Genomic DNA, 12,735 nt, shown 5'->3' with positions numbered 1-12,735 from the left:
GCTCGTTTAGCCCGCCATTTGTCCCGTGTCTCTTAATCCATCACCGGCTAAATGGATTTCCAGTACGTACACATGTTCGCGAGCGAAATAGTTGTCAGTGGTTCCCATAGGTGGGCACAATGAGTGACTCCTCAACGACGGGAATGGTAGGAAGGTAAAGAAGGAGGGATTGTCCCTGCGCGAGGCTTGGCAAAAGGGAGGACGAGGATCGAGACGCCCCTATGTTTGCTTGTGTTTGCTCGACCTCGCGGAAAATCCATTCAGCCTATGGGCCAACAGTGCTGCATGCTCCCCATTGTGGCAGGCCACGGTGGTTGTTATGGTTACCCGTAGGAATCTGTCCCATCTTGTCTCTTGTTTGCCCTCGCTGCGTGGGTGTACACGGGGCACGAGGGGGGCGCAGTCAAATCCTTCGACCCTCGACCCGTCTCTCTCTCGCGCTCTCTCTCTCTCTCTCTCTCTCTCTCTCTCTCTCTCTCTCTCTCTCTCTCTGACGTCTCTTTGTCGTGACCCGGAATTTATGTCTCTGACCAGGATTTTTCAAGAAATCAGCTATTCAGCCGTTCGCTGCGTTTAAGATCGATTAGGTTAAGGGAGAAACATCCGTGCTCAGCAACAATCGCAGGACATTAGGTAGGCCGACGCGTCATCCGTGTCACGTGTCCGCCGGTGATTAAAGGAAAGCTGATGATCTTCATGCAAGATATACAAATCTTTCGACTTGGTTTTCGCATTTTTAATTCGTTCTTCTGGTATTTTGTTCGATCTTCTTTTTCACATCTTTGCAGAATTGTTGCAAAGACTCATCGAGACGTTGCGTTTTGAGATTGATGAGATTTGTTTGGACAATCTTGGATTACGTTTCTCTAAATTTTTGTAAGGAGAGATGGAATAATGCCAGTGTCACGGACTGTTGTTTAAAGACTCTTTACAAAATCCGCAGTCGACGGTGACTATGATTTTCAGGCTTTCCTTATTCATTATTTCCTTATTTTCTTATTTCTTGTTCATTATCAGAAACGGAAAAATGAATAATATACCTTTTGTTGAAGATAATCCTTAATGTTATCTAGCAATAAGGACGCGCGACGATTCCCCTCCGCTTAGGCGTCACGCCTTTCGTTTGTTCTTCCTCTTCTGTTCTCTGTGTGTTCACTTCATGTCCGTCATGTTCACGATTGTAATATTCTCAGTGTTCTTATGATAAATAATTAAATATATATACCTAGAAAATATCAACACCTTTATCCCCTTGCACTATAACAACGAGTCAGACTCGTAACGAATGTTACGTGCACGATTCGATAGATATGGCTGATTATCATACCTATTAAATCGAAACGTAATTTGAATCCCCTGTCATCGAAATCTGAGAATGAAAGTAAACAAGAACAATCAGGACACTGGAATCATCTCGTTACATCGAGGAAATAATTAAGGATGGAACAGTCGTAATTAACGTAGCTCTGAAAGACGTAATAGTGAAAAGGGTTAAACTTTGAAGATAGGTCCAACAGGTCTAAGGCAGATAGTTAAAGAAAAAGATATCTGTAAATAAAAACTCACGGCTTTCTGAACTTAATTCATCTATTTTCTTCAGTTTGTTTTTTTTTTCATTGCACAAATGAAAGTGCACAAATATGCATATGAAATTTCGTCTCGCGATTCATGTAACAGTAACACATTTAACAATTTTCTAAATCTAAGTTGTAGCAGTATCTATAAAAATAATTTTGGAACATTGTACAACAATTTTAATGGTGCCTCGAAGTCGCGGCTCGAGTGTAAAGGGTTAATACATTTTATTTCTAATTTCAATAAGATAATGCTTGCATTTAGCATGACAAGTCGATTTTTGGAGAGATTTTCTTAACCCCTTACACTCTACGACTCCTTTTACGTTGCGTTAATTAGCACTGATTCGACCTTAATATTTTTCTTAATAGGAGCAGATCATTTTTGTTTCTTCTATTGTCTTTATTCACTTCCGTTTCTAGACTTTGATAACAGAGGAATTCAATTTTATTTCGATTTAGAAGAAATGAATAATTTATTAATTTAGTAGATCTTACACGATTATCTTTGTCACGAGTCTGTCTCGTTATTATAGTGCAAGGGGTTAATTAAGTTTGGAGAGTTGGCGAGAATGAGGAAATTGATAGCAATGTGCAAATGCGGAATATTTAACGCTTAGTTTATTCAAGCATTTACTTTGCAGTAAAGACAGTAGAGACTGAAGAATGCTTAATCAGACTAACTTTTCCTAAGGTATTCAATTAACCCCTATCACTATAATAACGAGTCAGACTCGTGTTACAGATTTCATACAAGATCTGCTAAATATGAACATTATTAATTTCTTCTACATCGAAGTCAAGATAAATTCTTCTCTTATCAAAGTCTAGAAATAAAAGCACATAAAGGCAATAAAAGAAACAAAAATTGTCTGGTCCTATTAGTAAAGATATTAACACGTTGAATGCCGCGCCTATTTTACAGGAATTGTCCGTGGCGCCACGATGAATTTTCTATTATGCGATACATATAATGTCACATAATAAAACTATATTTCATGTATAAATAAAACTATTTTCAGATGTTTTATAAGGCATTCATTTCCTCACACCACTACGTCAACGATGATGATAATAAAAAAATTATAAGTATTGTCATTTGTTTAAATTATATATATTTTCATCAATCTGAGCGCGCCGGTCACCGGTGGCCCCCATGGCGTCACTGCCAAGTTCAGTGCCGGTCACCAGTGACCCCCGTGGCATTCAACGTGTTAAGGACAAATAAGTGCTAATCAACGCAGCGCGAAAGAAATCGTAGTGCAAGAGGTTAAGGACAGCACCGCGTAGTACCCGCTAGCTCTCCACTTCCGGTCTTACCTCCGTCGATATAGATCACAATGGTGTCACCAAAAAAATGATTTAACAAAACTCGCCAGCGTTGCGTTACGGTCTGGCAAGTTTCATAGCGAGACTCCCAAGGTTTCATTACAGGTTGGATTGTTAGCCAGCCGATAATCGATCAGTATCATCTCCGGTCCGGCAGATGCGTCCTCGCTGGATCGTCCGCGCGTCCTCGATCCGGTTCTATACATATTTGTCCAACACTGTCTCCGCGGGTGATCCCCGTGAGTCATTTGTCGGGAATAAGGAGTCGCCGGTGGACAATGCGAACTCGGCCGACCGTCGAGAAACGTGAAACCGGATGTCGGGATTACAGATCTTTGCGAGATCTCGGTGGAAGACACCGCGAGGGATAAAGAAGAAGAAGAAGAAGAAGGAGGAAAAAAAAGGGAATCGCGTTTGTATTGTGTAACGTTTCCTGGCCGGCGGCGACGAAAACTGCTTCTCTAGCATCGACCAGAGGAAGAAATTATAGTAATTCGAGTAGTGGATTGGAATGGTTTGCTTGTGTCCGCTTGGTTATCTCTCCACCTTTCTTCCCCCACCCCCCCTCCCAGACCTCTTCCATTCCGTACGACAACCGGGGCGGGGTGGGGAGGAGGGGAGCAGCAATCGCAGGTGCGACCGCGTATAATGTTACCAGAACGAACAGAAGAAAAAAAAGAAAAAAAAAAAACAAGAAAAGGAAAGGAAGAAATGAAAGAGAGCGGCCCGGGGTCCTCCTCTCGGTTAGGTGTAACAGTGGTAGCAGGGCTAATGCGTGAATCTACGATGTTTTTAGGCCAGATTAGAAAGAAGCGGGATCAGGGTTGCCGCAGCAACAGGTGGACCCCTCTTCTCTGCCCCCTTTTGCTGTCCGCGGGTACCTTCATTCATTTTTTCTAGCGAGATCTTAAGGCCCCCTCCCCTCCCCTCCCCGCCCCCCTCCCCCCTCCCCTTAGGTAGTAATGGATTTGCTCGGAAATCAAGACGCACGGGAACAGAAAAAACTGCACTCACGAGTGTACAGGTTCTTCGATTCCAGCCAGCGATAACTGTCCAACCCTTCTCCGGCTTGCTCCGGCTATACGCGTACGCGTGAATACGGTTCACAGATTATTGACCATTTGTCGGATTATGCTCCAGATTTTTTTTCCCATATCTGGAACGCGTTCCTCGAAAGCGGCGCGCGCGTTCGATTTCTAGGAAACGTTTTAATGTTTTAAATTTGCTGCGATTTTCTTTGCGTTTTCTATTAACTCTATGTTAATATTGTAGATTCGTTATTATGAAATCGTTCGATTACAATTTATTCACTTTGAGAAGTATTAACAAATGTTTTAAGGTTCAATGTTAATAACTTTAGCGTTCTGTTTTGTTTTTTATTTGTTGTAGCTAAAGATAACCACGATGCGTGTAAATTTAGGAATAATACATTTACTATTTTTATAATATATCATTTTCGTGACACTGATATTTAGATAAAGTCACACGATTTATTGTTAGAGGGCTTTAATAATTGAATGACTTTAACTAAATATTTCTTTATCTACCGAATATCGAATAGCATACAGTATATACATTTCTAAACTGAAATAGTATGTTTGTCGTACGATTTCTGTTGTAAAAACTAATAATTAGTCTTTCTCCTTAATGTTACTTTTATTTTATCAGTGTATGTTCTTTTTGACGCCATTACAATTGATTATAAAACATATTTTACATGATAATAATTTAAGAAGACTGTATAGTTCATGGGAAAACTAAGAAGGTTTATGAAAAGAATGCTTTTTTCATTTATGTTTACCAATAGTCAGAAATTCGATAATTTGTTCTTTTAACATAGTCCAGTAATTTGTTACACTGGCATTCACAAAGTGCCGCCATTTTGTGACACAATCTATAGAAATGATATGGTCTCTATAAAAACAATGTAACTTGTTAGATATCATATATATTTCAGTGAAATTTTGGAAAATGATATAAAACAGATTTGTCTTTATATATAACTTCTTAATTTTTATTCATTGCTTTCTGAAGTTACATAATATCCGAACATCCAAGCGCTTAAGAATTCGCTAGACAAGCGCTATTCAAAATTAAAAGAACGCAAATCAATTATTTTCTGTAATATACTATGATATATAATGACGTTTAAATATACATATATACGTATTAAATATACATTATACTATAATATATAATAACGAATTTTCGTCATTTAGCTATTGGTGATTGTTTGCGAAATGACGAATTTTAATTATGCAAACGTACATGTGTTAACACTGAATCTACCGTGCCGATCGCATAACTTTAATTTTTTTGGGGGGGGGAGGTGACTTCTGCAATCAATGGAATCACGATGGTGCAGAAGCAAGGATTCGACGGAATAAATCGCGAGTAAAGTTTCACGGGGTTACGATGTGAGGTTTCGTCTGATTAATAACCCATGAAACGTGATATTTACCTGCCTATCGCAATTTGAGAACGGAAAGGTTTCTCCCAATTTAAGTTTTTAACGATGAAACTGGATATTCCAGATGAATTTACGGGCGGGACAATTGCGTTCGAATTTCAAACCGTGCTGCAAGGCGGCGCGCAATTCTAAGGACGGCTAAGGCCGATTTACAAGGGATGCCCATCGGGCAAAAAATGGCAACTTCTTCGAATTACTTGCAGCGATTCAAACGGCATCGTAGGGTTACCCATTCTTCGACCCCCCTGCACTTTTGTTAGCAAATATTTCCGTGGCTCTAGAGGAAATCCATAAACGTACCCACTTATCTAGAAGCGTTAATAATATGTGGAATGTGTTAACTAATGTGTACGTATCCATTATATATTGTTTAAATCCTGTAAATATCTAGTATTTATAATAATAAAATTTGATGTTATAGATTTTTTCAATGTCCGATTTTTATTATGTCGAAACTTGCAAAATGCCCTGGCAATAACTTCTTTAAAATCGAATAAAAATCATTTGGTTTTCATTTTAAACTGACTAGTTTAAAATTATAGTAAAAATTATATTAAAAATTATATTTGATCAAAATAACAAAGAAAAAGATAAAGATCTTTTTTTTCAATCTTCTTATTTGAGATTGTAATGAAAATTTAAACAGTAAGTTTTATTGATGTCTACCTTTTCTGTCATTTTTATAAAGTTCGAAATGGAGGAAATATCTAATCTTTTATATTGCTTTTAAATTTTTGTGGTATATTATTTACGCTATAATATTACAATATAGTATATTACTTTTATTTAATCATTAGATTTGTAATTAATTAACTGCACTAATATCAAATCTTTTATATTGCTTTCATAATTTTGTAGTATATTATTTACGCTATAATATTACACTGTAGTATATTACTTTTATAATGTATTATTTATAAATCATTTAAAGACCAATGCAAATCAAATGTTTTACAAATATCACAGATTAAACAATTTTGTTCCGCTCCAAACCACGATCGACTAAATGTTTATTAAATTAATGAATCCCGAATGAAGATTCAGATATATGATCTTAACTTTTTGTTTTAGATTCATCGAGAAGCCAGTGACATCAAGGACTTCATTGATGCGGTGTTCGTTCGCGATACGGGGTGAGTTCCTCCATTGAAATTTAATAAGCCATATAGATTACATACGTTCTTCAGTGAAACGTTACTGTGCATATTAATCGTTTATCGCCCAGAGCACGAACTAATTGAATAATTCTAAATAACTTTCATTTAGTAACGTTTCATGCAAATTTTATTCAGTATCATGTTCTAAAAACAACTAACAAAAGTTGTCTTGTAAGAATTACAAGATAGAATTTATTAAAATTTTTATTAAATATTTATAATAGCGCATGCCTGAGTAAAGTAATATATTTAACAATTTTTAATGAAAACAGCTTTACGACTTCAATAATTATGAAATAAAAAATGGGAAACCTATCATTTAACAATATAAAAAATATCATTTAACAAAACTTCCTTCAAATATTAATCGCTAATGTTATCTTCAAATATAATTTAGTAACATTTATTTGAAATATCATTAAGTAAAAGTTTCATTAAATATCATTAAGCAACATTTTTTCCAAACACCATTTACTAACAATATATCGAGTTACCATTTAATTCGATTTTATTCAGTGTATGTAATTGTCATTTATGCGTAAAATAAAATGTATTGTAAAGTAGAAGTTTTAACGTATCACTGTAGGATTAAAAAGTCGATCGATGACGTAAGGTGTATTTCTCGGAGCGAAAGAAGAAGGGATGATCAGATTTAGTCTCGAGATTTAGTCTCGAGATTTGGGTCGCGACGGTGGGGTTACGGCGTCGCCGTCGTTCTCGGTCTCTCTTTTAAACCACATTTTTTTAATCATATCTTGGCTTTTCCCACGACGTCACGTGTACGGCTGCACGTGGTCAGTCGGTTTTTTTTTCGGATCCACGCGGGCTTCTCCCAAGCACTTTTTCCATCGTGGTTGGATCTGGAAGAGATTATCTATTAATAGACGAGAGCGTGCTCTGTTCTCGTCGCATGGTCGTCTTTTTGGATTAGGACGTTTTTTTTTTTGGTTTAGGACACCGACTGCTTGCTGCGCTAGACGTAAATCGAAATCATAACACGAACGAGTGGCTGCAAGCGCTTCGGGGTACTGTTTGTGTTCAACCACCTTCTGACGCCGACAAAGTAGTGGTTTCGTCGGTAGTATGTTTGGTATACTGTGCGAACTATCAAAATAGCGTGGAACAATGGTTGAGTGTTTTCATTATAATGGCATCATTAAAAATTGCTATATCATCAATTGCTATATTAATATCGCTATGATATTGCTATATCAATTGCTAAAAATATCGAGACACGTGGTCTGTGTATACAGCAATTGCCCAAAATTGTTTTATCACAGTTAATCCCTAGAACTATAATAAAGAGTCAGACTCATTATAAAGATTCTGTGTAAGATCTACCAAATATCAATATTATTAATTTCTTCTAAATTGAAATCAAATTGAATTTTTCTGTTATCGAAGTCTACGAACAAAACTAAATAAAGGCAATACAAGAAACAAGTATTATCTGGTCCTATTAAGTCAAATATTGAAGATAGATAAGTGATAATTAACGTAGGGTGAAGGGAAGTGGTAATGCAAAGGGTGAATATTTCATTGGAAAAATTTTGCACTTTAATTAACAGTTACATTATTTTCAACAACTTTTAAATATTTTCAGAATATTTGTGTTAGGGTCAAATTATTTTCAGAATATTTATGTTGTGATAAAATCATTTTCAGAATATTTGTATTGAGACAAAATTATTTTCAGAATAATTGTGTTGATATAAAATTAATTTCTGTTGTATTGTAAAATGTTTGCCGTGTACAACTATGTTTCAGAAAAATTCGATTCGAAATAGTAGGACAGATTAACAATATGGCTAACAAAACCATTGATTATCTGGAATATCGATCGAATAAAAGTTCCATTTCCGGATCGTGAATTAATGGTACATTCGTGCTGGATTGTGCAACGAATGAGAGAAGATGAAACGCGTATTTTTGTATTTATGTTCATAAATCATGCGACTTAATGAACCAACAGTTGTGACTCATGTCTACCTCTGATTGAAAACGTGAGTTATCTGCGCGGTCTTATTAAAATATTTGGGCCAACTTTCGTTCTTCAGATTTTTATTGCGATATCGTATTCTGTTTCTAGAAGGCGGAGAAGTTACGACTGTAATTTTTTATCTAAATTGAAAATGAATGTCGCTTTTAATTTTTACTATCTTCCGGTCACGATGATAGGTGCGTGTTGATAATGCTTTTTAAACATTCTTCTGAAATGAATAGTAATTTTGAACATTTCTATTCAATAGGTATTTAATTTCTAACCTTATTCTCATTTGGTTTATGAAAATTTATTAATTTTTTATTGTCCTTTCTTATTATTTCATTGCAGTTATAAACATAGTCATACAAAAATTTTATTCATCATTATTGAATAAATATCCGACCGAATGAAAATTTATTTCAATAGATGTTCATCCGAATCAAATTTTATTCGACTAAGAATTCATTCGAATAATGAATTTTTGAAGTTTCAATAAAAATGACAATTCAATCTAATAAGAATTAATCGATTACATGGATAGAACAATTTACAACGAATCGTTGTTAATCTAAAAACAATTCATTCGAACACTCATCTTGGTTAGATATTTACTTGAAACAATTCGAACAATGCCCAACTCTGATTACAAATACAAAGATAAATACATACAGATAACCCTTTCACACGAAACGACTAAATTTCGAATAAATTCGAACAAAGTAACGAAACGAGCCTATTTCACCTAACAATGTCAAACAAATTATTAAATATTCGTGCGACGAAATCGATTGAATCTCATTTATTAAACCCGTAACAATTCGACGAAATTAAATAAAACGAAAGCCCGGTAATTAACATCGAAATGAAAAGTAAGATTAAAAAAAAAAGAGGAGCATTCTCGGCGAGATGAAAAGCAGTGGCTCGACATCGCAGGGCGGCTCTCCCTCCCGCCGCTGCCATCGAACGTGCAAGCATAAAAAGCGATAAAAGAAACGGTCGAATAAAAATTGATGTGCCGGGCAGAGTGAATGGCCGGGCGGGCCGCGTCAAGAGGAAACAGAAAGCACGAAATCACCGTCGGTGAAGAGACGGAGTCAGGTGATCGAATTTCGATCGGGAGTAGTTGCACGGTTAGGCGGGAGAGGTTGCTGGTGAAAGAAGACCGGAAGTGGTCACTCGAGACCGATAATAATTGACGGCGGTGGGCCCGGCCGCGCACTCTCGGCCACGCTGTTCAGGCATGTGCGCAAAATTTCGAGGAGTCAGGGGAAAAAAGTGCTGGACGTCCGTAATGCGAGACACACGTGGTCGAAAGTTGAAACTGCCTTCGTCCCTTCCTCTCCGGGGTCCTTTCTCTTCGCCCTTGACAAATATACTATCGTCCGGACACTTGCGCCTTGTACCTTGTGCCGCCTCTCCATCGCCGAACGAGGAAAACGCTACTCGACATTCCCGACCCCAAACGATTCACTACGAACTGTCACCATACCGGCGACGTCTATTACTAAATCTATTTTTAGTAACGTAATGGCGCTGGATCGTTCTCAGATGTTTCGGGACTCGCGCGAAACTATGAACGATTAGAGATACCTAATTCCTTTTGGACCGTATCCTCATCTCGACGCCTCAATTATCGCGGTTGAAACGATATTTATTTATTTATTAGTCGAACAAATTTCTGCCTGAAAAGAAGATATTACGTTGTATATAATACCGAGATTAAAGCAAAGCGGAAATATAATACTTAATGAAATTATAAAATAGAACAAATTTTGGATTAAGATTCACCAACTTTGATTTACGATATCTTCGTGAAAAATCATCGCAGCATTCTTTTTAAACGAAAGCTTGAAACCATATGTTAATCATTTTGCTAAACTTGTTAATTTTCGATGGGACAATCATAACCTCAGGGGTTATAGTGGTGTAAGGGTGCAGCAAACTTGAAATCCGAAATTTGTGTATGCTATAATTTCTTGAGCAGTGTATCGTTTATAAATAATTATTGTATAACGTACTGCAACAATAGTTTGAAAAGTTTTAAGATTATATTGGAACAGAGATAGCTGATTTAAATAAATGAGGCACACGGAGTGACTCGTATTAATATCCATATAGCATTCGTCACGTTAATTAAATTATTAAACGTTATTATAATAATCCTAATTGGTTTCATGGCTGCAATATTAAACATTAATTTCCGGAGAAGCTATCTCACAGTGTAACTCCAAGTAATTGATTGATGTGTAAATGAAATTGCCGTTGCTTCTGAGAAATATTCTTCAAAAACACCCAACTATTAATTTGCTATATTAATAAGTTAATTACAACCGCCGGTAGTTAAAGTATTAAAAGGCAACACCTCAAAAAATTCATTTTACACGCGAAAATCGAGACGCTCGTTTATCGGTAATGACGGCGCTTGAATATTATGTTTCAAGTAAAACGCTCCGTTTACAAAATGTTTATGTAATAAAATTCGGCGTTCGTGTGGGGGCGAGAGAGAGAGAGAGAGAGAGAGCACACGTTTCTGTAATTCTAGCTGCATATGCTGTACAAGGTGGTGCATAGTGGCGCACAAAACGACCGCATAAGTCAGTCTGTATATTTAGAACAGTCGTTGAAAGTATTTAGATGACAAGCTTTAGCGAAAGCTCGTATTACTAGCCAGCTTTTCGTCGTTCTCGCCTGATACGCGTTTAACAGTCCTCGTGTTAGAAACGTAGGAGGGTCTAGTAGACCATCTACGTCCGCTGTAATTAATGGCGGTGTTAGGTGGGTGATGATTGATGTTTTAGCTTGTACTCCCGCTGACTCCTCTTTCCTTGTTCCTGCGTAGACTTGTTCGCGTTTCCTCCCTCGAGACAAAATTATCAATTATTGCACAAAATTGTTTTATCATAGCTGAGTTTTCAGTGAGAAAATATTCCACTGTAATGATATTACATAGATGTTACATTATTTACAAACGTTTTTAAATAATCGCAGAATATTTGTATTAATTTACATAGATTTATTACACGGACACTACATTATTTTCAAACGTTTTAAAATAATTGCACAATATTTGTATTAATTTACACATATTTATTATACAGATGTTTCATTATTTTAAAATATTTTAAAATAATTGTAGTATATTTGTATTAGGATCTAATTATGCCCAGAATACTTATATTGAGATCAAAATATTTCCAAATTATTTATTTATGCATTCTACGATATTTCTTTCGATAATAATATTTATTAAAATAAAATTATTTAAGATAATTTGTGTTAACAAATGTTAAGACGAAATTACGTTCAGAATGTCTGTATTAAAATCAAATTATTTTCTGTTCTATTGGCACAGGTATAATTCACTGTTATCAATGCTTAGTAAATATAACTCTACTAGATAATAATCGTATCTATTTATTTCTTATTTTTGCTATGGTGGAATATATATCTTAACAATATCAGAATAGGGGGAAATTTTGAAGAAACACTGCAACATCTTCCTTATCTTTTCGTCGTCTGATAAAATTTTTAATTTACATATTAAATGCTTTATGCGAGTACATAAAACAGCGTTTAAGGAACATTTCGCTAACTTTACGAAAAATTCGAATTTAATCCAAACAACCGCGTTATACGTGTATAAAGAAAATATAATATCCAAGGATCCTCTATGTATAAGTTTCCCTCACTTAAATTTTCTTTCGTTGTTAAACAGAACATGAAAAGTGATAATAAAAGAGAGCAAAGTGTATTTTCCACATATAGATATGGAAGAAAGTAACAAGGCGACAGAAAAGTGCACAGAATCTGTCTTGATAAAATGTATTTGAATTGACAAAAGAGTTATGTTGTATTCCATTGAAGATATATTTTATGATATAAGATACACGAAATTTGGACGCGTTGGCAATAAGTTAGCAGTGATATTTTTATAGTCTTGGACAGGGCTTCTTAAACTTTTGTCATTCACGACCCCATTTATGATTGCGAGTTTCTTGACGACCCCATACAAATATAAAAGAAAACTAAATTAATATTTTTTGATGATTTATTTATTAGGTAACAATATACACATACATATACATATACATATGAAAATATATCCACTGTATTCCGCCAACTCTAGTGATGTTAATAAAATGGTATATATAAATATTTGACATTAAAATCTCTCGCGTCCGCAGAATTTTGCTACGCGACCCCACTTGGGGTCGCGACCCA

General features: G+C 35.8%; 1 protein-coding gene across 1 annotated transcript in view; it reads left to right on the top strand.

The window, feature by feature from the left end:
- The window catches only part of LOC144469140 (uncharacterized), a 144,635-nt gene extending 137,038 nt beyond the window's left edge, over positions 1–7,597 (top strand). The window contains exons 3-4 of the mRNA XM_078179087.1: positions 6,445–6,506; positions 7,484–7,597. Of these exons, the coding sequence (XP_078035213.1) occupies positions 6,445–6,506; positions 7,484–7,526 (105 nt within the window). The 3' untranslated portion in view covers positions 7,527–7,597. The remainder of the gene's footprint in view (positions 1–6,444; positions 6,507–7,483) is intronic.
- Positions 7,598–12,735: the final 5,138 nt, after the last annotated feature.

The sequence above is a fragment of the Augochlora pura genome, chromosome 4 (genome assembly GCF_028453695.1).
Source record: "Augochlora pura isolate Apur16 chromosome 4, APUR_v2.2.1, whole genome shotgun sequence".
NCBI classification, from domain to species: domain Eukaryota; kingdom Metazoa; phylum Arthropoda; class Insecta; order Hymenoptera; family Halictidae; genus Augochlora; species Augochlora pura.
This window is presented reverse-complemented; position numbering and strand designations above follow the sequence as displayed.